At 39.8% G+C, this 27405-nt stretch overlaps 1 protein-coding gene across 2 annotated transcripts; it reads right to left on the bottom strand.

Annotated features, from left to right (window-relative positions):
• Window positions 1–353: 353 nt before the first annotated feature.
• LOC111844034 (leucine-rich repeat and fibronectin type III domain-containing protein 1-like protein) lies at window positions 354–25585 on the bottom strand. 2 transcript variants are annotated; one of them, XM_023812114.1, is made up of 4 exons: window positions 25163–25585; window positions 24800–24953; window positions 18587–19960; window positions 354–2108 (listed from the first exon to the last, which is right to left on the bottom strand). In XM_023812114.1, the coding sequence occupies exons 3-4, from the start codon at window positions 19948–19950 to the stop codon at window positions 1559–1561; spliced, it is 1914 nt and encodes a 637-aa protein (XP_023667882.1). In that variant the 5' UTR covers window positions 19951–19960; window positions 24800–24953; window positions 25163–25585; the 3' UTR covers window positions 354–1558. The 2 variants fall into 2 exon arrangements, with proteins under 2 accessions (XP_023667882.1, XP_023667881.1); XM_023812113.1 differs by having other exon boundaries at window positions 24800–25585.
• Between the last annotated feature and the right edge of the window lie 1820 nt (window positions 25586–27405).

The raw sequence follows: 27405 nt of genomic DNA on the forward strand, positions 1-27405 counted from the left end.
GATGTCACATTTTGAAATATGTTTTGAATGTTTTTTACACCATTCAGCACAATTTAGAATAAGGTATAACATTCACTTTACTGTAAATATCATCCTCCTTTTTTCAAGTTTAATCATTTTTGTTAGAAAGCAGTCCTAGGATAGTCTTTCTTGTGTAATGGTGTACATTACCCGTGGTTTACAGTGTTTACAAGAGCCACCGTTCTCCATGCACGAAGGAGAGACTCACCATTTATAATTTACTTACAGTTTCAGCTGCAAGTTAGACCGGGCTTATGTTCTTATCAGGAATACATGACATATACTCAAGTCTAGCACATATTTTGAAGGCCAGGAACCGAACAAAGACACAGTTAAAAATTAGACATCTGTAATTGTAAATCAGTCTTACAATTCTTATATTCTTACAAAAATTAAAAATAAAAGAGGGTCTCATGCAATTAAACTGTGCTCTTAACTACATTGAAATTTGACTATATTTTATTTACATAAATGCAAACCATATCTTTGAAAGTACATACAAATTCTCTCCAATTACAAAGAACTGCAGTGATGTCTTCCTGGCTTTTACCCAGTTCTGGCAGTTGAGAGAGGTTATAGCTCACTTTCAAAGTACTGAAATTACTCTGCTTGTCTCTTGTAAAGTATGTACCAGACAATCCATTCTTTGACCATCTCTAATAGCAAGCCTGTCCGTTTGCCTCTTTCATCATCTTATTACAAATTTTCCAAAGTTTTAGACCTGACAGGACTTAACAGCATCTACATCAAATAAACAATAGAAACTCAGACTTTAACGTGTGTATTTTGGGCGTGAGTCGAGTACGGCAAGAGATTATTTACTTTAGCCCACTCTGCATGTGACTCATTTCAGTGCAGTAAAATCATTACACAGACACTGATCAACGAATAAGATAATGGCAAGAGAAATATATTTATATTGGTTTTAATCTATTATGTGTCCAACCTGTTTAACATTTCACAATATCTCTCATATTAATAAACAAGTATCTTAAGAGTAAAGGCTCTGACAATTATTTTATAGTTTTATGAAAAAAAAAACAGTGGTCAGCATTTTATGAAGAATATGCCATAAAGAAACTGGAACAGCTCTGATTTGCCTTACATCATTCAAGACACATCCATGGCCATGGGTTATGAGAATCACAATTTTGATAAAACCTGACAGACTCGAATAGACTGTTCAATTCACAAACAATGTGAAAAAGAATCCTGGTTCAATTTGGTAACTCAAAAACAAGCAAAAGTCAGAACACCACCACCTTACCACCTCATAATCTGACCGGCAGCACTGCTTCCACCATCCTAAATATTGTAGGGTCTTTGATATTCAAATAAGGCACTTATTTAGCACAGCTACCTTACTGATAATTGTGTGAATTCACACCGATTAGTCAGTGAAAACAGTCCTGTTAATCCGCATGACCACAGATGTTATAGGTGCACGTTTGTACCAAGCTCACCTTGAACAAGATAAAATCCTCTGTAAGGCAAGTGAACCTGAGCACCAGGAGATAGGAAGTGGTCAGTCCCTGTGCTATTGTGAGACAGTGTCATCTGCAGCGGCTGTCTTGTAATCTAGGTTCATATCCACCACTGTAGTCCCTTTAACAGGGCAGTCATAGTCCTCTTTTGTCTGCAGGGGGTCGTGTGGCACCCTCTCACTGCTGGAGCTGGTCGTTCTTGCAGGGGTCTTGGTAGCTGAACTTGCAGAAGATGACGAGGGTGGGAACCCCCCAGCGCGGCTCCCATTGGTCTGTAAGCACACATTGCTTACTTTGGCCGCCTTCTGTTTGTGGTGATTGCTGTGGAGCTTGTACTTCATGAGGAGGATGAAGATGAAGACCAACACGGAGGCCACGATGATGCCACCGATGATTATAATCATGGTGCCCCCCAGGAACTGGTCGTGGATGGAACGGCACTGGCGATACTCCTGTTCTGTGGTGAAGGCCGCACAGCCAACGAGACGGGTGGCTGTCAGGGCGGTGATTCCGTCGTCGTACACAGCCAGCACGCACAGATTATAGTCCCGCGCGGACGCCAGGTCGCTCAGCAGGAAGAGCTTATGTGAAGCGGGAATCATCCTGAGGAAGAAAAGGAAAAACTGAGTTTCAGATTATGACATCATTATTACAGCATCATGTCCAAAAAAGAAATGTCAGTAACACTATCTATGAATGCCATGTCTATATGAGTACATTCATAACACATCATAATGCATTCATAAAGCATTATTGGCATGTTTATTATTCACTATTACTGCCTTATGAAGCTCTCCTCTATAATGCACTATGGATACCTCCTCAATTATGTACAAAGCATCCTTAATTCTTATACCGACCATTATGAGGCATTATGAAAGTATCTATAGTCTACTTAATTAATAAAATAACATTGACCTTAACTTCCCTACAGAAAGCCCACAGTCTCTAACAGTCTTCTTAAATTAAATTTTACAAATCCATCCATGATTCATAAGCACTGTTGTAGTGCTGGGTCATGTTGAGCCTAGAACCTGCCCTGTGGAGCATAAGACAGCAGGCAGGAGCCACCTTAGATGGTATGACACTGCATCACAGGGCACGCACTCACACACAGAAAAGTATGACTAGCTATTTTAAAATGCAAAATAAACCGGGAGAAAACTGGGTGAAATATCATCATAACATCATTCGTTCACAAAAGTTAAGTATAATATCTGAAATTCCTGCAACTATACTGAATTTGTAGATCCTGCGACTCTATTGGTCAATCTTATTTGAAATTCATTAAATAAAAGAGGTCAGCAGGAGAAAGTTGGAACTACTAAGTCATTTTAATACACAGATTGGATTTTGATACGAGCAAACAAACTTTTAATCATTCATCCATGATTGTGCAGTGTTTCATCAACATGCAAATGAGTCGATATAATTAGATAATCACGCAATACATGTAATTAGCACATCAGATACAGTAACAATGGAAAGTCTGAACACACCTATCGAAAATTGTTTTTCAACAAGAAACCGACCCTAAGCACAGCTCGAGGTTATGTAGTAAGTATTGGAGTGCTGTGACAGATGACCTGGCCCCCACAATCCCCCCCGACCTAAACCCTATAGAGCTGGTTTGGGATGAGTTGGATCAAAGAGTAAGAGCAAGGAAGCCAACTTGTGCCCGTAACCTGTGTAAACTCCTTCAGGACTGTTGGAGAAGCATTCCAGGAGGCTACATCTGGAAGCTGGTTGAAAGAATGCCAAGAGTCTGCAATGCCATTGAATATCATCGAAGCAAAAAGGGGCTGTTTTGAAGTCTTTTACTTTAAGGCGAATAACAGATAAAATGGAGACAAAAGCACTTAAAAGCAGGTCTGTTCAGACTTTTCACCTGTACTGTAGTTGTCAGTTGGGTAATTTGTCTTCGAATCCCAGATATTTATTTTCTCCTACAACTACCACAGAGATTGTTTCCTGTGTGTATATATACCACTGTTATAAATGAGCGATCCATCCGTCTTCCAACTGCTCATGGTGGTCAGAGTGGGAGGCCTGAAGCATATTCAGCTGGCACACGGCACGATGTAGGAATGCACCCTGGACAGAACGCCAGGCAATTGCCGGGCACATACACATACTGTACACACAGCCAAAAACGTTTTTTTTTATGATGCTGTTATTTTGTATCGTATTAAATTATAATGCTATTCGTAAATCTTTTCTAATTGTTTTGGTGTTGCTGCTTTGCTTCTGCTGTTACACAGCTTCCAAATCATTTCCCTTGAATCCTTGGTTCACTGGGCACCATCCAATACCTTGGCACAGGTTTTCTGTGTTTTAGGGCTAGGTAACTTCTCTAGGGAGATTCTGTACTAAATCTGTTCCATACAACCTAACAGAAAGACCAAACCCCTCAACAAGGATTCCTCCTTTTTCTTCTGCTTCCCAGTTGCACTGCAATTGTTTGATGGGGGGGGGGGGGGGGGGGGGCAAGAACACTGCATCTTGCTTACCTTATGTGTTGAGACACATATGTGATGCAAACATAACCTATCACTTTGTCTACCTACAGGGTACTAACAAACCAATTATGCAAAGGTGCAAAGTGCCACCATAGAACATGTGAAATGCTGGTCTTGCCTATTCATTGTAATTTTGACTCAGGTCAAATGCATGCTGGTGCTTTATTTGCTGTCATGTGAGGCCTCAGGAAGTTTGAGAAAACCTGACCTGCCCCCCCCCCTCTCCAAACTCTGAACATGGCAACAGCCAGCAAGAATTAGAGTATAGAGAATAGATCCATGTGTTGGTAAGATCCAGTATATTACCAGTTGTTTGCACTGGCCCACTCTCAATCCCTACCATCTAATGGCTAGATCACCAGACTGCAATAATTCATATCTAGTAGATGTCATCCACAATAGAATTTTATTTACATCGTTGTTTGTAATTTTTTCTATATTCTATTCTGAAGCAGTACTATTGGCCCCCTCTCGTTTGTAAATTTCTTATGTTGATCATCTCATTTAGGGATTTTTTTCCCTATACATTGGCAATTACATGTTTACGTTTTTTTGATTAGGTCTACATGTTTTAGCGTAATGTAAAAATGTGCTGTTCCTATACACTTACAAAATTAGCTTCATTGATACAGAGATAATTTGACTTTGTCAAGTCATGTTAAGAACATGAAGTACATCTGCAAATGTAGCCATGTGTGTTTTTTTTTCACCATAAAACAATTCACTGTTTAAAAGTTAAATGTCTTACTAAAATCATCCACATTTTGATGTTTACTGTCATCATCAGAAAGAAATGCACAAGACATTATTTTGTGAAAGGCATAATCAATAAAAACTTATTTTCAGCAGGTAATTGTATAGCGGTAGAATGAATAAGCATCCATTTTCCAACAATAATTGTTTAATTCAGATGGATTTTTGTTGGCTGGCATGTACGTTGTGCTGTCTCTAAGCCGGTGATTGTTCTTCAGCACTGCAGCCCATGACTCATAGCAATAAAAACAGGATGTATATTCAAGGTAAACACATAAACTGCCTTGAGGATATCGTGCTGAGAAGGGAAGCGTATAAAGATTTTAAATTCAAATACTGAAACCTTTCTAGTATTTAAATGGAATTAAGTAGGGATGATTTTTTTGTTCATCTTACATGGGTTACATGCAATCATGTACAGCAGGTCGATACAGACATCTCTTTCTTTGGGCACACATTCCAGCTCATTCTTGGGGGGTGGGGGCCACATTCCCAAGCAAGCTGGGGATTATAGCCCCTCTAGTGTATCCTGGGAGCCAAGCTGATGTCATCCGTATAAAGTTGCCCCATCTGGCACAGTTATGTGTCTCGTTTCTGCAGTCACCCACATCTCACCAACATAGCTGAACAAGAGACACAGATTAGTAAACTATGAGCTTTTTCTGATAACCAAATACCCATTTCCCTACCACAGACTTCCTAAGCGCTCAGAACACTGCAGCCACAGAATCAATGTCATTTTCCTTTTTAGCACCCATTCAGTGCAGGCAGGTTAAGAACCTCTTAACTTACAGACAACTCATACTTATGAGCGGACTGCCATAAAGCCTATTATAAATAAAAAATTCTGGTTAGATACAGTGCTTCATAATGCACTCACTACTTAGTGACGCTCCTGAAAACATCGCGCAGCTTCAGTGATTCGTTGGCTCGGCGTACAGTACAGTACTTATGTAGTTATGTTTATTATTACGGTATACACTCACCTAAAGGATTATTAGGAACACCATACTAATACGGTGTTTGACTCCCTTTCGCCTTCAGAACTGCCTTAATTCTACGTGGCATTGATTCAACAAGGTGCTGAAAGCATTCTTTAGAAATGTTGGCCCATATTGATAGGATAGCATCTTGCAGTTGATGGAGATTTGTGGGATGCACATCCAGGGCACGAAGCTCCCGTTCCACCACATCCCAAAGATGCTCTATTGGGTTGAGATCTGGTGACTGTGGGGGCCATTGTAGTACAGTGAACTCATTGTCATGTTCAAGAAACCAATTTGAAATTATTCGAGCTTTGTGACATGGTGCATTATCCTGCTGGAAGTAGCCATCAGAGGATGGGTACAAGGTGGTCATAAGGGGATGGACATGGTCAGAAACAATGCTCAGGTAGGCCATGGCATTTAAACGATGCCCAATTGGCACTAAGGGGCCTAAAGTGTGCCAAGAAAACATCCCCCACACCATTACACCACCACCACCAGCCTGCACAGTGGTAACAAGGCATGATGGATCCATGTTCTCATTCTGTTTACGCCAAATTCTGACTCTACCATTTGAATGTCTCAACAGAAATCGAGACTCATCAGACCAGGCAACATTTTTCCAGTCTTCAACTGTCCAATTTTGGTGAGCTTGTGCAAATTGTAGCCTCTTTTTCCTATTTGTAGTGGAGATGAGTGGTACCCGGTGGGGTCTTCTGCTGTTGTAGCCCATCCGCCTCAAGGTTGTGCGTGTTGTGGCTTCACAAATGCTTTGCTGCATACCTCGGTTGTAACGAGTGGTTATTTCAGTCAAAGTTGCTCTTCTATCAGCTTGAATCAGTCGGCCCATTCTCCTCTGACCTCTAGCATCAACAAGGCATTTTCGCCCACAGGACTGCCGCATACTGGATGTTTTTCCCTTTGCACACCATTCTTTGTAAACCCTAGAAATGGTTGTGCGTGAAAATCCTAGTAACTGAGCAGATTGTGAAATACTCAGACCGGCCTGTCTGGCACCAACAACCATGCCACGCTCAAAATTGCTTAAATCACCTTTCTTTCCCATTCTGACATTCAGTTTGGAGTTCAGGAGATTGTCTTGACCAGGACCACACCCCTAAATGCATTGAAGCAACTGCCATGTGATTGGTTGATTAGATAATTGCATTAATGAGAAATTGAACAGGTGTTCCTAATAATCCTTTAGGTGAGTGTAATTATTCCTATTATTTACTGTATTGTAATTTTCCCACCTGCTTACAATAGCCTAGGCAAAACCCTGATCTCAATCCAACTGAAAACTTGACATGTGGAATTTGAACAAACATGAATATTTTTGTTTGGAAGAATGAAGAAATTTAGGGATGCTACTCTGGTGAATATTTGCCAAAATGCATTATGCATGTGCATTGTGTCCATGATTCTGAATGGATTAACTCACATTTTTATCATCATACTAAAAGTGACTTGAAATTTAATAATGAATGTTTTCCTAGGCTTCAGACTCACCACAACTATATAATGTGTGGGTTTAGTTAAAGAGCTGGTCCCTCCTTTGCAGGTATAACAGCTGCCACTCTTCTGGGAAGGCTTTCCACAGGATTTTGGGGTGTGTTTGTTAGAATTTTTGCCCATTCATCCATTTGTGAGATCAGGCACTGATGTTGGACGTGAAGGCCTGGCTCACAATCTCCGTTCTAGTTCATCCCAAAGGTGTTTGATGGGATTGAGGTCAGGACTCAGTGTGGGCCAGTCAAGTTCCACAATAACTAACCCAACCATGTGTTTATAGACCTTGCTTTGTGCACTGAGGCACAGTCATGCTGGAACAGAAAGGGGCCTTCTCCAAACTGTTACCTCAAAGTTGAGCATAGAATTGTCCAAAATGTCCAGGTAAGCTGAAGCATTAAGAGTTACCTTCACTGGAACTAAGGGGCCTAACCCAACCCCTGAAAAACAACCCCATACCACTATGCCTCCTCCATCAAATTTTACTAATACTGTAGAGGCACGTAACAATCTCCTGGCATCTGCCAAACCCATGCTCGTCCAACAGACTGCCAAACAGAGAAGCACAATTTGTTACTCCACAGAACATATTTTCCACTGCTCCAGAGTCCAGTGGCGGTGTGCTTTACTCCACCCGATCTGAAGCTTGGCATAACACTTGGTGAAGTGAGGCCCGCATGCAGCTGCTCAACCATGGAAGTCCATTCCATGAATCTGCTGGCACACAGATTTTGTGCTGGGGTTAATGCCAGAGGAAGTTTGGACCTCTGCAGGTACTGAGTCAACAGAGCGTTGGTGACTTTCACACACTATGTGCCTCAGCACTCGGCGACCCCACTTTACGTGGTCTGCCATTTAATGGCTGAGTTTCTCCTAAATGCTTCCACTTTGCAAAAATACCACTAACAGCTGACTGTGGAATATCGAGCAGGGAAGAAATTTCATAAACTGATTTACTGCAAAGGTGGCATCCTATGACAGCACCATGCTTAAATTCACTGAGCTCTTCAGAATGACCCATTCTTTCACAAATGTTTGTAAACCTGACTGCCTGACTAGGTGCTTGATTTTATACACCTTTGGCAATGAGTCTGAATGAAACACCTAAATTCAACGATTAAGATGTGTGTCCCAATACTTTTGTCTATATTGCATTTTTAATGGTGAAACCTAAACTAATTAGAATTATCAACATATCTAATCTAATTTTGATTGGATAGTGCACATGTCTGTTAGTCAAAAAGGATTCGAATATATTTACTATACTATATGTTCAAAAAATGAGCAAGTAGGATGACTGCCGACTCCTAAAATCCTGCACACTGCATCTTTCAGCCTTCTGGTCAATAAAACCCAGGATCAAGACATGAAGATAAATGTGTTTCCCTTAGCAGTAGGATCCTGAACAACTGACAGCACACACCTGCCATGACAAAAATCCTGGTGCTGCTATCCAGCTTTTCACCATATTTGCATGCATATTTGTTTATTTTATTAATTATTCATTATTTAATGTTGTTGGAAATGTGGCTATTGATAAGGACTATGTCAAGTTAAATTCCTTGTAATCATGTATAAACCTCATTCTATTTCAGGTTGTGATTCTAGAATGTACGTACGTTTAGTCTGCGTAATAACCCACAAGGAATCCGCCGTGCACAGACTACTGCCAATCAGCATCAAGCAGACAGTCAGTAACCATGGTTTGATCGCTGCCGGCCTCAAAGCCACCCATGAGGAATGCTAACAGGGCATGACTGGTGGCTGCTAATTACATCCAAGCGTGGGGGAGGGATTGTCTACCCCAGCGCAGCTTAAAGGCCAGGGTGCAAATAAAGGGTAAGCTATTTGCTTATACTGTCTATGCCATCAATATTAGGCAGGCTGCCGCAAGGAAGGTGTCGCATCCATGCTGAAACGCCAATGCTGCAGGATCCACGTCTGTCCATTTAGGAGATGAGGTGCTTCTGATACAGAAAGACAGCGAAATGATTTCAGAACCCGGGTCTTATCCTTAACCATGAACTCCTCTTTCAGTTATTAGTCAAATAATACTTGCGCCTCCCCCACAACAATCCCGGGGAAATGTGCACGGTGTAGATGTGATGTTACTCGTCACTGCAAAAGAATAGTGTAAAATATTAAAAAGTAGCTTGAAAAAAAGAAGTTGAAACAAATTAAACTGAAGAGATAGCTCAAGTGCAATAGCATACAATAGTGTTTGGTGGTCTGTGAGTACTATGATGCAGACTGCCCTGTGATTTGCCAAGCTTCTTCCAGGAAAGGCTCTTACCATGCAGACTGCCCAGCTGATCACCACCTTAGCTGACCCTTCAGGTTTGTGCAAAACTCAACTGACACCAGAAATGTCCAGTTCTAGTCTGCAAAGGACTTGCGGTAGCTCTATGTGGATTCTCAACCCCTTAATGCAGTCACACAGAAAGACACCTATCCACTGTTGTGTATTGATGACGCCATTGATTATATTGCTGGATCAAACCGGTTTAGGTCCCTTGAACTCTGCAGTAGGTACTGGCAGATGGAGCTGGTGCCTGAAGCTAAGTCCAAGGTGGCAGAGGGATTTGGCAGTTTTGGGTCTTGCAGTTTGGTCTCCGCCATGCCCCCGGAACACATGAGGGCCTGAGGGACAGGGTGTTGTTCTCTATTAGACAAACATCTTGATGACCTATTAGTGAATCCAGCAGATTTCAATAGAGCTACAAATTACTCACATGAAGTTTTTGCTGCCATCTATGGGGCTGGCCTCGGCCTTAACCTCCAAATTTATCCTTTACTTTTTTATATAATGGATAAATAGTACACTTTGTGGTTATTAACTTAGCATTTACATATTTACATGCTAAGTAATTTCTTTTTGAATTTGCCTTTCATTTTAATGAGTAGGCTATGCAGGTTTACATTACCGTTTTGCTATACATTGCATTGCAGCAGAAACACACCAACAAAAGACAGAACATCGTCATCGTGGGAAAGCATATCTATAGTTCCATTTACTGTCAGAGTTTTCATTCTCACTGTGTCCCATAAACACCAGTTACTGTTGACCCAAGAATTAAGCTGCATCATTCAGCCTTTCCTCACAGTGTTTGGCTAACTGTCGATGCACGCTTTCATCGACCGAACGGTTTGCACTAGGACTGCCATTTTCGATCTTAAGAAATTAGGGAGGCTACCCCCCCACCTCCCTGGGTCTAGGACGGTAATCTTTGCTAGGGGGTAGATTGCGTGGTCCAAAAAAATAGTACGAGACATATTTCACACATTGTTTCAGGGACAGAGCATTTTATTTTTTGATATAAGCCGATCGCCTAATGTGTGAGATTACGAACTTTAATCTTCACTATTCCCAAAGACTTAACTGCACGACTGCACTGACATGTTCATTCTGCAAAAAAAAAAACAATCAAACATTCTTATTTACAGTATATACATGAGATTAGCTACAATCAACAAGAACAGTATTTAAAAATCAAAGCATTCTTTTGAGCACTCTGATTTCATATTTTTTATCATGGTTTACCATTATTCTGGTGCCCTACTGGGACCGATGGGGTGTTTCATTATTGTTTTTAAAGTTTAATTTACTGCAACAACCCTTTCTGTGCACTATGAAGTACATTTGGTGTGGACCCTGTTGGGAAGTCTCCCCGCACTGGAATGAAGCGATCAGCACCACGCAGGCCAGCAATAACCATGTTTTCCTCCCTGCTGGCCTCATGAAGTGTCAGTCAGACAGGGCTAACAACCTATGATTACCTCAGCCAAGGGGAGGGACGGGCTTCCCTTGCTGTGCTAAAGGCCCGCTAGAAAGAAACCAAAAGTCGACAAAGGGAAGCTAGCTGCACATACGGGGTTTTCACAGGTGGATAGGAGGATGACTGCCCTGAAGGGATGGCCACCTCCTTAAAACAAGGAGAATGCTGGAAGATGAACGCTCCAAATGGACCACCACAGGTCCCCCCTTCGGTTAGTGTTCCCTTTGTAAATCGTGCCCATCAAATGGAATTGGTCTACACCTTGTAACAATGCATTATGTAACAAGTCAACAAAGTGTGAATGAAGACGATCATTTTGGTTTTTTATTACATAATACACCATATTGTTGCATTTTCATCATAAAAAGTGCCACTCCCAAATTTTGTAATATCTACCACAATACGTAATACTTTATTACAATATGCAGAGAAATTGATTACATATTGTGTTCAAGCTGTCTGTTACAAAATGTCTATTACATACTGGAGTGAAAATTAGTTACGTTTTGTCGAGTTATTACATAACGCATTGTTGCACACCTTTCTTCCCCAAGTCTCCTTACGCTACAACAACATGCTTGCTAATAGCTTAAATAATGATGTACTGTAATACATATCCTGTAGTTCCTTCTGTAAGCTGTCATCCTTTATTTTGTCGGTTGTGGGCATGTGTTGTAGTGTAGTTTTATCTGGTGTTTTAGACACAGACAATATAAAAGAAATAAACAATGGAAATATAATGGAAAAAATATGAATATGTCTTTATCAGAGCGTTAGATGTGTTTGCACAAATGGCTGAACACAGCAACCTGCCTATGTACGGTCATATAAATTTATATTATGGATTCAGGGTGGTTAGTGTGAAAATTTATAGCTGCAAAATAACTGATAAAAATTCCAGGAATTTCATTTCTATGGCGGTATAAAGTACACGTGCTAGAAGCAAGATACAGAGAGAGCGCTGGACCCAAGCATGATGAAAAGTAGGAAGTTATTTTATTATCTTTTATAACATTTATTATTAACAGTTTAATTAAGTTTCAGTAGACAGGAGATTTATTCATCATCAACACTATCGTTCCCACGGTCATATGGTCTTTACCTTTATTTTCATCACATGCTGAAAGAATATCCATATCACTGTTGGATCGCTGAGCAGGGCTATTAACCCCAGAAACTGTTCCAGATTAATGGCTGACCCCACATTCTGACCCCAAGCTTTGCTCTTGCCTGTGTATTTATGTGTCAAATAAGAGAGTAAAATATGCAAAGATTAAATTCCATTGTAGGAGATGGCATCTATACAATGACAGTAAAGGCATTATCATTTTTCTTGTGGGATTCCTACCCTTTTTGGCAGACGATTCTTCCATGCATTTGACCTCATTAAATATTTCTGTTTTTTTACATCTTTGCTGTAGAGGTCTTCTGTGTATTCTTCCCAGCTCTCCTGGGTTTTTGATTAACATACCAACAATCACTGCGGTAACACTTTACTTAAAGCTCTCATCTATAATGCACTATAGACACCTTCATAATGCATTATAATGGTCAGTATAAGAATTTAGGATGCTTTGTACTGTATTATGAAAGTATCTACAGTACGTTACAGATGAGAGCTTCACAAAGCATTCGCAATGCATAACAAACATGGGTATAACGTGTTATGCCTTTTTATACATATTTATAGCCATGTTTATAATGCTTTATTAATGCATTATAATGTGCTATGAATGTGTTCATAGATTCTTATAGACATGGCTTTCGTAGAAATTACCATTACTGCCATCCACTTTGATTTCTGTGGCTCTTTCATTTTGACCATTCTTATCTGACTTCTCTTGAATGACTTCTTTGAATTCTATCTGAATTCTGTCTACAGTTTGTCTGGTTCTACATCAAACTGGAATCTCAAACGTTTCTGATGTTTTCCTTGAAGGTAATGGGTATATTCTCCAGGTAATTTCTTAAACATCAGATGGCCTTCTTGTTCCTTTTAAGCTTCACTTGGGGCTTTACGTATAAGTAGTTCGTGATCTGTTCTATAGTCTGCTGCAGGCCATGTGTTTCCTGTTTGGACTGGGTTCCATTTCACTTTTTAAATCTACTTTGGTGGGATTTTGTATATGCTTTTATGTTTTAAACACATTAAGGTATTGGTGGTATCAGTGTAGTAGTCCACAAAAAAATGCTACCAGGGAGGCTGAGGTGTTGACCTGGTCAGAAAAGTTAGGGGTCTGCTGAAAAAGTTATAATTGATTTTTTTAAAAAGAAATTCCTTCCTATTTATGGTATTATGTGGTTTAGTATGCTTCAAAATGGGTTTAAACATAAAATATTCATGTCATTAAGCACACGTATCAGTTCACTGCATTTTAAATTGGTTGTAATTGAAAAGTATTTTTAAGAAAAGATGAGGCGCAGCTTACCAGAGTCAGTAGGATTACCCCAGGATGGCTGATAAGCCCATGTTACTTCAAATAAGGAAACTAAATGTAGATCAAATCAAGGCATTTCTTATCTGTGAAAAAGATAAAATAATACAGTCTCCCATGTAGCTAGCCCTTAATGGGCTTAGTTCCTCTATAAGGTGTGACCCTTTTCTGAGCAACCAATTTAATAGGGGAGTTTACAATGACAGACCCTCCTCACTTAACGATCTACCTGTTTAATGACCACACGGACTTACGACCAGCTGTCACACGGTCGGTATTGTATGCTGTATGAGAACTTGGTCGTGGAAATGCTGGCCTGGCATCTCACGGGCAAGCATCTCGTTTAGCGTCACCCTTTCTCCGAGTCAGCCTCGTTCTCGCATCCAGTCAGTATTCAGTACACTAGCGTTTGCAATCTCCAAGACTACATATTTCAAATAAATAAAAACAATTACCTGTATTTACAATATGCAAACCTAAGTAATGAATACTAGACCTGATTTCCTCTATTCTGTTTAGTACAGTATACAGTACCTACTGCATAAACAATTATAAATATACTAAAAATGTTATAAAATGGCACAAAGGTGACATTAAAACAATATCTAAAGATGGTCGACACAAACCCGTTACCAGTACAGTACGCGTGAAATACCAGCAAGGGGCAGTTCCTCACTTATTGACCCATTTGGTTAACAACCTAGTCGTAGGGTCGTGAAGTGAGGAGTGTCTACTATAGAATGTTGATCAAAGTTATATGTTCTCAGCAGTCTTCAGGCAGATTAAGTTCATTAGACTGCAGCCAGCAATGTAATACATACATGTATGTGTCTCAGATGAGACAGATGAAGAATAATTGCCCTTTGTGTCTTTCTTAGGCTGGGAAGCACCCTTTTGACTCCAGAGACCATTTAGCAAATACTATCCATTCTTTGGCAGCCAATTAGCATAAACATTGCCTTATAAGCACTTGGGATTATAAGTCAACGAATAGTAGAACCCAAGGATGACTTCAAGTTACACCCTGTACCTAGTCCTTGCAATACGTTAGGATCCTGCACAGTCCCCAAGTTTAAAGGTCTTATAATTTTCGCATTAGCTAATACACTCCAGACCTGTTTACCTGATGAACCACCCGATGGCACCGGATTTCCAGTTTTAGGGCTGTAGCCTCCATATACTGTAGACTATAGAGACGATGAAAAAGATCTGCCCGATACTGGCTTCATAGTTTCATAGCGATAGTTACATATTTCTGTTCTATTATCAGTATCAGCTGCTCATACTTGCTCAGCCTAGCATTACTGAACCATTACTCATCAATTGTTCCATCTACATGCACCCTATTTCCAAAAATAAAAAGAAACACTATATGTTGCATACTCCTGCATATAAAGCAAACTGCATGGCTTATGCGTAACATAGCTGTCGCAGAACAACAGAGCAGCCATTAATAGTTTGTTATCTATCACAGGGTAAAACTATAAAAGATGCTTTTGGAATGACAACAATGTACTCCCTGGTCAGCTCCATCCCCCCTCCCCCATCTAATCTCTATACCTCCCAAACACCCCAACCTCAATATCTACCCCCCCTTCAGTAGACTTGGGCGGTATCTAATTTCTCATACCTTCATACTGGGGTTTCACCTATGACAAATTCCTCCAAATAAAAATCTTGCAGTCTACCCTACACACTCTCCCATCCTCTCAAAAAAAATCTTTATTAAAAGCCCAACCAATGCAATCATGTTCACCAGGTCTGCACCTGCTGTTTCATGAGCTGACTAGAGGTGTTTTCCACATATAATCTTTTTTACACGAACCAAACTCAGTTCCTTTAAGATGGAATAAAAAATGGTCATATTGTGGGTTAATTTTAAAGAGGACTTAGTTCTCTTTCTGGTCCACTTCAGCTCTGATGGGGCCTCAGACCTCTTTCTGTTCACACTACAGTTCCTCTGGAGTTCTCAGACCTTTGGAATATGAGTAGCTGTCACTTGGAACAAAATGCCTGAGAAATTTCATCGAGTCAGGGGAGGTTTGCCCGTGATAAAATGTGCTGAATAAAAATACTGCATTATAATGAAAATTACTGAAGGGGGCTGGCAGTGAAAAAAACATATATATAGATAAATATGTAAACTTTATTTTGGAATATGATAAGATGGCGATGGCTTCCTTTCTGTGCTCTGCTGCCACCCAGCCTAGCTTAGAGATTTGGGTCTGGTGTATCAGGTGCAGGTTTTCATCCATATAATGTTTTTATGAAGTTGTAACAACATCCATCAAAGACCAAATAGAGTAAATAGAGTAACAAGATCAAACGTAGTTATCCTGATCAGAAGGTCAAGTGTCTTCTGCTGTAACCCTTCCATTTGTGACACTAAGTAGCACTGCTTCAATTTTGGTACAATTAGTCTCAAAATATAAGAACATAAGAACATAAGAACATAAGAACTATACAAACGAGAGGAGGCCATTCGGCCCATCGAGCTCGCTTGGGGAGAACTTAACTAATAGCTCAGAGTTGTTAAAATCTTATCTAGCTCTGATTTAAAGGAACCCAAGGATTCAGCTTGCACTACGTTATCAGGAAGACTATTCCATACTCTGACTACACGCTGTGTAAAGAAGTGCTTCCTTAAATCCAGTTTGAAATGTTCTCCCGCTAATTTCCACCTATGGCCACGAGTTCTTGTATTTGAACTAATGCTGAAGTAACTATTCGGTTGAACAGCATCCAAACCTGTTAGAATCTTATAGACCTGGATCATGTCCCCCCTCAGTCTCCTTTGCTTGAGGCTGAACAGATTTAGCTCAAATAACCTTTCCTCGTATGACATTCCTCTAAGACCAGGAATCATTCTTGTGGCCCTACGCTGCACCTTTTCTAAGGCCGCTATGTCCTTTTTAAGATATGGTGACCAAACCTGTACACAATATTCTAGGTGAGGTCTCACCAAGGAATTGTATAATCTTAGCATTACCTCCCTTGACTTAAACTCCACACACCTGGAGATGTACCCCAACATCCTATTGGCCTTTTTTATTGCTTCCCCACACTGGCGAGAATGAGACATGGAAGCATCAACATACACACCAAGGTCTTTCTCATAATCAGCTACCTTTATTTCAGTAGGTCCCATAAAATACCTGTACTTTATATTTCTGCTCCCTACATGGAGTACCTTACATTTGTCTATGTTAAATTTCATCTGCCAGGTGTCAGCCCAGTCACTAATTAAATTAAGATCCCGCTGTAGCTGCTGAGCCGCTAGTTCAGTATCTGCTACACCACCCACCTTGGTGTCATCTGCAAATTTCACCAGTTTACTGTATTTTATTTTATGATACGACACAGATGTTCACCCATACAATATGTCTGCAAAGTTTGGAAAAGATCCAACAAATGATTTTTGAGTTATCATGCTGACAAGATGAAGTGTCTGAACTTTCCCTTTCATATTACTATGCATTGCGCTTCAATTTTGGGGCAATCTGTCACAAAATTTGAAGAGTTCCCGTTTGTCAGCCAGACAGTGTGCTTCGTCACTGTGCCTTCGCATTAACGAGAAAGTGTTGCAGCAACGGCAGTAGCGTAGCTGGTCCCAAAGCCATACAGTTCCATTCAAAAACTTGCACACGCCACGCTGCCTACAAAGGAGAGTGATAGTGTCACATCACATGACCACCTGACCTAAACACGGCAGAAATAATTTTGGAGGAGTTTAATCGGAGAGTGAAAGAAAAGTCGGCGAACGAGTGCTCAGCATATACAGTATATGGGAACTCCTTCAGGACAGCGGGAGAAGCATCCCAGGAGGCCACCTCATGAAACTGGCGTAGAGGAGACAGTAGGGTCAGCCAGTCCCTGGAGCAATTAAGGGCCTTGATCAAGGACCCAATGGTGGGATCACTCCGCCAACCCCACCTAGGGATTTGAACCAGCAACCTTCTGAGTCCCACTCCACAGAGCTGCCCTCCCAACAGATTTTTTAAAATACTTTTTTGGTCAGTGTATAATTCCATATATGTTATTTATAGTCTGTAATTACTCTAAAACATAGGGAAAAGTACAAATAAACCATTCAATGGTTAGGTGTGTCCAATCCTTTGACTGGTACTGTATGTATTCCCCATCTTTATATTGTTAATATATCTTTATATTCTAAGTAAAATTTGACTTCATTATCATGCTTGCTCTTTAATAGCAGATAATTGTACATATAAATAAAACAGTAGCAAAACTCAAGAGGATCATTTTTTTTTCTTTTTGCAGATGCAATTTATACAGTAAGACACTAACTAAAAGGCAGGGAAGAAACGCTGTATCCCCCCCTGCCCCCATTTCAGTGACATACTCTTGTCCCAGTATACCTCGTTGAGACTTTTTGTTCTGAACACTTGCTGTTTTTAGCTTTTAAACAATAAAATGTGACAAGGAATGAAAATTCCACCAGAGAGCAAGGTTCTACCTTAATTCTCAGCCCATATGTTTTAGAGTCGCAGCCAATAAATATGATTTAAATCAAATTTAGGAAATGTGCAGACATGACACGTTTGGGATATTCAGCTTTAGGAGAATTTTCATAATGAACAATGAGTAGCTTCTATGCCACCATGAATGAAGATGAAGCTACCTGAAATGTCTTTGTCTGGTTTGAGTTAAAAAATCCTCTCTAGTCAATCCTATTTTCAAACAATTTTTTTGAGTTATGACACTGTTCTGTGATATTATCAATATGAGGTCAATATCAGCTGCTCATACTTTTTCAGCCTAGTATTACTGAACCATTACTCATCTATAGTTCCATCTCCTATGACATGCACCCCATTTCCAAATATAAAAAGAAACACTAACCTGTAAAACCACTGGAAAATGCAATTGTTGATTACGTTAATTTATTGATCATCTTAGTCAAGGAAAATTGGTCTGTCTAAAATCTTGAGTGTCTATTGCATTTCTATCAAACAACATCTTTCTAAAATTATTCTCCTTGTTCTAGTCTTGAGATTACTTTATATGCTGTGGTAAAATGACCAAGCCAATTTACAGACAAGCCACCGAGCCGATAAATAATAGCATATCTCTCTATCCTACCTGTAAATGAGGATGTCATCTGCGGAGCTGTTGTACTGGATCTGGTACATTCGCAGGCCTGGGATGTGACTCTGGGGTGGCCAGTGGATGGTAGCAGAGGAGGAGCTAAGCTCGGAAACACGGACCAGTTGTTGGTCTGGCCAGGGATGGCTGCTGCTGGTGTTGGACTTGATAGAGGTAGGGATATCTGATGGGCCCAGCTCAGGTTGCAGTTTGGGGTCGAAGTGGGGTGAAGGATTGACCACTAACTCTACAGGGGTGGTGGCCTCACCCGCTGCATTGGAAGCAATGCAGGTGAAGATTCCGGAATCTTTCACGGTGGTGGCTAAAATGTCCAGGGAACCATTGTCATAGGAAATAGTTCGTGAGGTGTTGCCAATTAGCTTTCCTTCTGGGTTTACCCAGTGTATAGTGGGTTCTGGGTCACCCACTGACTTGCAACGTAAGCTTACCTCCTGGCCTGCCATGACAAACATTTTAGAAGTGTGTCGTGTGATCATGGGTGGTTCACAGACAAATTCCTCCTCTCTGATGGTCCAAAAATACTTTCCGGCCAGTTCACGGGGTGTAGCACATGTTTCTAGATCATCCTCACGTGTCAGTCGCCTGAGCCACACCAGCTCACAGTTGCAGTGCAGTGGGTTCCCACCAAAACTGAGCACCAGGGCTGTAAGTGGTGACCCCTTCATCTTCGCATACACAGGGATGCGCAGAAAGAGAGGGTCTGGTGGGATCTTCTTCAGTTTGTTGGATGTCATGTCTAGGCGGGCAAGCTTATGTAGATTGGAAAAGATTCCTTCAGGTACAAAGTCAATAAGGTTGTGATCAAAGCTGAGGGTGTTAACACTAACTAGCAAGCCAACTGTCTCCCAGGGTATGTGCACTAAGTTGTTATAAGAGAGGTCAAGGTCCTCCAAGGTCTCCAGAAAGTCCTGGAAGGCCCCCTCTGTAATGTGCTGTAGCTGGTTGTTGCTTAGGATTAGGTGGTGCAAGCTGACTAAACCCTGGAAGTGAGTATCATCTACGGCAGTTAGTCTGTTGCCATCCAGGTGTAGGGCATGGAGATCTTGTAAGTCAGAGAAGGCATAGGGTTTAATCTGGCTAATAGTGTTGCGTGACAGAGCTAGGTGTATGAGGCTGGACATATTAGCAAAGTCCCGGTGATGGAGCGTGGTGATGAAATTATCCATTAGCCGCAGCTCAGCCGTGCGTCGGTCAATGGAGGGAGGCACAAAAAGAAGGCCCGTCTTAGCACACAGAACAGTGTAGGAGGGTGGTAGGTTCTGGCATGTGCAGCGTTTGGGGCACAGCATGGTGGACATGGGCGCAGCCAGCAATGCCAGGTATAAGAACAGTATCTTCATGGCAGGGCACCTGTCAAAAGACAGAAATGTCGGTGAGATGTAAAGACCAACACACAAACTTACCTAGGCAATGAGGAGGACAGGAGGATCACTGATGCTTTGGAATTTGTTGACGACTATTACAAGAAGACTATTAAGAATACTGTAGACAGTCAGGTCTACACATACAATCCGTATTTTCATTTGAAGCACAAATGACCAGACTAAATCTTATTTTGGCGGCATTATGAATGTGGCCAATGCTTTGGAAAAAACATAATACTTGGAAAAGTCAAAGATATAGGAGTAGGAGGACAACCAGCGACGAGATGGATGAACTCAATCTTTACAGTAATGAACCTGCCTTTAGGAAGCCTGAAGAACCATAATAACGGTATATTGTCTTTATGGTACCTAGGAGTCCTCATTGACCAGATGGCATCTACCCATCCATCCATTTCCTGAACCTGCTTGTCCTATTTAGGGTCAGGGGGTTCTGCAGCCTCTCATGGATATTACGCCACATCGCAGAGATGGCATCTAATGATAATAATAATAATAATAATAACCCCCCAAGCAAAGCAATCAAGGAAAATCAAGACGGTATGTTCCGGAATATACAAAATTATGTACATAAATAAAATAATGAATTGTGCGTAGTGCAGATAATGTGCATGCTAATGTAACATAGTTAAGTGACTATTTTTGGTTTTATTCACTTAACTTATTTAATTCAAAACAATTATTCAGTAAATATTCCTACTGTGCTTCGTGCTTGGGTTAAGTAAATGCCATCTTGTCCAAAACTCACAGTTCAACCATGCTATGTCAATATCCAGTATTGTATACGGATAGGATCCACCCACAATCAATCTTCAGATCCAATAATTTGCACCAACATTCTCCAAAGTCCTGTCTCCAGCAAATGTACTTATGCATTTTCATCACTGTACAATTAAATAAATCTCAGACAGTTTTTAAAAGTCACGTATGAATACCATCTGTCTCAAAATATCATTTTTATATTTGTCATGTTCTGCCTGCCTGCCATATCACCTGACTGTCTCCTTCCTAGCGTGTCCCTAACAAGCCGCACCTGTTACTCGTTTGTCTCCCAGCTGCCTCTTGTTAGCTCCCATGTTAGTCTTGTATATACATGCTTCCCAGTCCTGTGTTTCCTAGTCCACTCATTAATTTTGTGCTGCCTGTCAGCCAGTGTCCTTCCAATGACTAGCCCTCTCATTTTGATCCCTTACGGTTCCACTAAAGCCCCTTTTCCATTGCCCAAAGTGCCTGCCTTTGAGTCATTCATTCCTTTACGATATTTCATTAAGTTTGTCTGATGGATATGTAAACACTGAATTTTCTACCTACACAATGATGATAAAGAAAGTAAGTAAAGTTGGTGACCCTTTGTCTACCACTTAACCAGTTTAGTCTATGAAATTCTTTCTGTCCTTAATGTCTGCTTGGATGTTTCCTTTGATCTACAACTATAATAACTGCAAATGAAGGTACATGCATATTGCTCAGGAAAGTGAAAAATCTGTCTGAAATTGCACAGTTATTTGAAAACGGAAAATTACACTCATGAGATAAATGCAAGTAAATTAAATCTAAAGAAAAATATCAACATGGTTTCTTAAATGGAAAAAAATACATTAAAACAAAGCACTGATAGCCCATTCAATGAAATATTTTTGTGAAGTCCACACACAAAATCCCTAGGCACATTCCTACCTGCTTTAAATAGCATAGTCTGAACATGTGATGCTGTCAGTGACTGAGCTGTTTACTAGGGGAAAACAAGGTTTACAAAATAAAGTCCTGCTGTATTTGATTCAGCATCAGTCTGAAAAAAACAAAACCATGTTAAATGGAAAATGGTTGAATTCACAAATTTAGGAGACTTTTTAGATATAAATCCTTCAATATGCTAATATGTTATGGGAAGTGTATAACCACAAAACCAATGGATGAATATTCTTGTGATTTAAGACTGATGTAAATAAGGGAAAAACTTCATATATATGTTGGCAATGGGTGGCCTCAAGCCTCGGGGGGGCGGGGGGTTTGGATGGCAGTGGTTAGCATTGTGGCCTTACACTTCTGGGACCAGGGTTCAAGTTTCTGCTGTGGCTCCATATATTGCTCATAGTTTGTGTGTCATGTGATGGAATGGCATCCTATCCTGGGCCTACTTGTACCCTATGCTGCCTGGGATAGGCTCCGACTCCCCAAAAACCTGTAGGATAATTGGTTGGAAACTGGATGGAGACGTATCCATTTGCTTGATAAAGAATGTAGGAGTAAAGTTTATATCTTCTCATTAATAAAAATTGGTCAAATCTATTAAATATAAGTTACAGCATAAAACATAACGATACGCGTATAATACCAGTGGCAATTGACTTATTTGCAATTTATAGTTTTATGGTTTTGCTACAACACGATAAAGTAAATGAATGAGTTAAAACTAAAACCTTTTATTTCTTTTGTTTAGTCCATAGCAGTAGTCCTCAACATGAGCAACATAAAACCAAGGTCTAGTGTGTCTGAAAAAAATCGTAGGTTCCCTCAACGATTACCAAAGTCAACAATCTGAATAGGGAATGTTACCTCTTTATTAACTAATTATTTAGCAATTTTCATAAATATTGTCAATATTGTATGGTTTTCTCCAGTTCTCCAAGGCCAAAATCTCTCAGGATTTGGTATTACAGTACTAAACAAATCACCTTTTATATTAATATCAGTAAACTTAAAAGTGTTTATGGGAATGCTGTCCGTATATCTTTTATAGAGAAATTGTAAATGGTCATTCATTAATTTTTACTGCATCGTGTGTCAGCGGAGAACCATTTCTTAAACCGTATTAATGCACATCAATGTAGCCTCACTCTGAGTGCAGATTACTTTTAATTATCTATCGATAGTCAAGGAAGATTCCAATATTCCAATACACAAGGTGTTACCAATAGCAGGTATTAAACCACAGAAGTGTATGACAAGAATACATCCGAATTGTTAGCGCTTATAAAACAAGAAAGAAAAAAAACTGCTCACCCCTGAGGAATTACATGACCCACAAGCAATGGTCTTTTCTGCATTAAAGAAAGTAACACGTTAAAAATATTTATTTATTAGCAAAGGGCCAAGAATATAAGCAAGCAAATGAAGTCTAACCCTGCAGAGTTTCCTTAAGCAGATTGCAGTTGTGCGCGAACTAACAAGCCTGCCCCCCTCCTCTCCTGCTCTGCAGTTGCTGGGTTTCCTTGCAAATGTAGTGATTGGCTCTCAGCTCTCTACCTTAGACAACCAAGGACATATGCAGTTATATAACCCAGCACGGGAGGTATAGTGATGAACTAGGGTCTGAGTGCAGTTATACTCACACTTCTACTGTAGCGGAATTCCTAAAATGGATTCTCAGTGCTTGGGAATATTAAATGAAGCATGTGTGACTTGTGATGACCCTACATTGGGTGTGTCCGGAAAAAAAGGATGTTCTCTACAGGCAAAATTATTTACCTGATGTCTGACAGTTTCCTGAGTAAAAGTGAATATGTGTTTTTAATGTGGCACAAGGTCAAATTACTACCCCACCATATGCAATACACAATAACGCTAATGATTCATTACATACTAATTGCCTGGACATCCTGTCCATTAATGTGAAAAGTTGTTTAACTATATATATATATATATATATATATATATATATATATATATATATATATATATATATATATATATATACACAGACTTTAGTTTTCAAAACAATAATCTCATGGCAAACACGATAAAATAAAGAAATGTTCTCATCTAAAAGTATAGTGGTGCCAATTTTCTGATGCTCATCAGACTGCAGTTTTATGGCATTTCTTAAACTGAAACTAATTACAGTTATAGTTCACTAGTATAACTAGTAAATACATCTATATCTGATCGATAAAGCAATGTCAGTGCAGTACAATGATAAGGAAAAGGCATTCAACCATTAGTGATTCATATTAGATTATCAGTTGCCCTTATAAATACCTTTGGGAGCCAGGATTGCTTCGTTTAAAAGAATTTGCGGTATATATCCATGTGTCTGTTGGCATGCTTCTATATACAGTACGTGCCAGTTTAATAACAATGTAGAACATCAAGTACTCAGTAGTCGCTTGACTTATTTGTCGTAATATTTCAGCCTCCATGACTTTGCATTGAATGCCATGATCAGAATGCAAATTTTACGCCTTCTGTTTTTCATGACATTAACGCTGCCTTTTTAAAGCTAGTAAACGAAAATCGCCATAGTGTTTTTGAGCTCTCCTAGGTCCTGGATCGTCTGGGTTTGGAAAATATTTGTCTATATACAAAATCTGAATAAATACTTTCGTAGCCCACCATGCGATTCTGAAACGTATCAGAGAAAAGTATCGCTATTGTAAACAGAATGCAACAAATACATATTTCAGCACAACACATTCCGGTGAAATTCACCAGAGCCGAAGTGTAAATGTGATGTTTGCCTTAATAAACACTGCTTTATATGGACAGTAATTTTTCTATAATGCATATGCATGATATTCTTAAACACATATCGCTTGAGCTTTTTCCACATAATGCGCGGTTTGTACGTTTGTCTGTAATATATGTGCACGTTTTCAACCAGGAAACGTACGCATGCATCATGGACACATCTATGTAAAATAATATACATAACAGTAATAATTAAACATATATCAATCCATCCATCTTCCAAACGCGTATCCTGATCAGGGTCGCGGGAATAATCCAACAAACAAACAAACAAATAAATAAATAAAAGCAAAAATATATACAGATAACTTGTAATTGGATGCAATGGTTAATTGATTACCTTTCAAATGTGTCACACTGCTCCTTTGTATTGCAATAATCGATGTATGCAGCTCCAAAATTGCGCCTGTCGTTGTATAATGAAGGACTCGCCCGCCGGTGCCCAGGGCGAACGAACACCAAGTGTTCAGTAGTAAGGAACGCCAGCAAAAAACCTTTAATTCGAGTGACAACAAAAAGAAATGGCAGCGCTTACAGACATAGATCCAAAGAGGCAAAATAGACGTCACGAAAGAGGTTCCAGGAAGCTTCTATATCTGTTTCATTTTAACTGAGAACAGTTAACACCGAACCACAAAGATTTTAGTTGCATTGCGATATCTGTTTTGGAATATACATTCTTCTGCTGTTGGGATATACGTACGTCTTCTGCTATTCTTTTACGTTGTCCTTGAGTGGTAATCCACAACGAATTTATTAAACTGTAGAAAACACATGAGTAGTGTCCGTGATGTATTAAAAAAACAGGAGTGATTCCCGAAAGAGTTGTGTATATTATATAATATCTCGTTCAATAGCTCAAATAAAACGCCTCTCTCGGACAACTGAAGCAAGAAATCGTTTAGGTCTACTCCATGCTTCCCCGGTCCGACGTCCTTTTGCCAAGGGCAGATCCATCCTTTCTGGTGTGTAATTTCAATTTCACTACGACCAAGTAGTTTTAAGAAAACAGCTTGTGTACACCGGCATACGCAAGTTTATTGATGGAAGTATTTTCTAAACGTGTCGAAGGTTTTAGAGGCAATACTGGATTATAGTTTTTGCTGTGCAGATCACTGGAGAGAAATGATCTGGTATGACAAGACTAGAAGATACGGTGCAGGGTTAAAAGCGAGTATATATGCAAGACTATTTATTTATTTATGTGTGTGTGCGCGCGTGTATTTATAGTCAAAAGTAGCTTCCTTAAAGCCACCTTTCCATACAAACTACATTTTTGAATTGTTTTGGGTTTTAACATAGGCTATTTCTGTCCGCTTTAAAAACCATAATTAATGTGAAATCTTTCTGATGATTCATAATCAATTAATGCATAAGGGTTAGAACATTACTGTATACATAAATGATTCTTCACGAACATTTTTTTTTCCCTTGAACATTTTTCTGTAAACTTACATTTATACGTGCTATTGAGGCAAATATAATGTGTGAACGGTTGATAATCAAAAAGTAGATTAAGCTGTTATGTGCATATCTCTACATATAACATTAGTATGGACTATGTTATATAAGCATTCGAAAGAATAGACCTCGGCATATACAACATGCTTTGTGGGTGATGTATAATTGCTATAAAATTGGATAGTACTCTTTAAAGTTTGTCCATACATTAACATTTTGAAGTAATGAAAAGCTACAGTATACCACTCTATGCCCAAAAACCTTAAATTTCACTTGATTTTTCTCCCACCACAACTATATCCTAACTGTTGACGCAGAAGTGCTTAGTAGCTTACACACAAAACATCTCACCAGTACCAGGATAAAGGCTTAGGGCCTGACTTGTCAAAAGAAAGCATAACTTAGCTAGATATGTAGAGATGCATAAAAATGTCAAAATGTCAATGATAATTTTATGCCAGGGCATCATTCCTGTTTCTGCTTGTCAAGTGCAATTTAAAGTGTTATATCAAATTAATGTGGAAGCAAAGTGTACGTCAAGGTGTGTGTGTGTGTGTGTGTGTGTGTCTGTGCGTGTGTGTGTGTGTCTGTTATTTGTGTTCTCCGCAGCTTGCCACACCAGTAAACTATTTCGCATATCATTCAGACATTGTCAATGTAAATTATCCTAATCCTGCCCCAGGTGTTACCCTGCTTTATGTCACCTGGGGTGAACCAGAGCCCACAATGAGACAAATATGCGAAGAGCTCTGCAAAATACCATCTTGTATGGGAGGCTGGCAAGAAGGAAGTCAAGCAGAGCTATGTCAAAGCTCATTCGGAGTTTGCCACAGTGATCAAGCTAAGATGTGGGAGAACATTGCTTGTGATCTGATGCAAAGCATTTTGTGTGATGTAAAAGTAACACTACCCATCCCCCAAAAACACAATCCCTACAGTGAAATTTGATGGTGGCAACATTATGTTGTCGGAAAGCTTCTCATAAGCAGTGACTGGTAATCCTGTCAGAAATAAAGCAACAATAGATGGCACAGATTACATATTCAGTACTGCAGAGGAGCTTGATTGAGTCCTCAAAAACTGATGCCTAATAGGAAATTCATCGTTCAGCAAGACAGTGATCCACAACACAGAGCCAGAGCTACACTGGAATGGCCTGGAAACAAGATGAACATACTAGTTCAAATCCTGATCTCAATCCCTTTAAGAATCTGTGGCATGCTTTGAAAATTACAGTCCAAAGAACTTACTTGAGCTGGTGCCAGTCTTTCAGGAAGAGTGGGCAAAGATGATTCCAAACAAATGTGCAAAGCTATTATATATCTACACTAATAGACTGAAAGATGTCATTGTGGCAAAAGACTGTACCAAATACTAAGGTGTCAGGAATGAATACTTATGCAAGCAGTACATTTTAGTTTTATCAGTTGCTTCTGATATCTTCATATGAATAATTCATCCAACCATCTTCCACCCAGGGGACCT

The sequence above is a fragment of the Paramormyrops kingsleyae genome, chromosome 17 (assembly GCF_048594095.1).
Source record: "Paramormyrops kingsleyae isolate MSU_618 chromosome 17, PKINGS_0.4, whole genome shotgun sequence".
In the NCBI taxonomy this organism is placed as follows: Eukaryota; Metazoa; Chordata; class Actinopteri; order Osteoglossiformes; family Mormyridae; genus Paramormyrops; species Paramormyrops kingsleyae.

Bases quoted from the DNA above. Each gene is read 5' to 3' on its own strand.
- LOC111844034 (XM_023812114.1), bottom strand. From the start codon at position 19,950: ATGAAGATACTGTTCTTATACCTGGCATTGCTGGCTGCGCCCATGTCC. The intron at 2,109-18,586 runs GTAGGATAGAGA...TTTCTTCCTCAG, and splicing joins GATGACATCCTCATTTACAG to GATGATTCCCGCTTCACATA.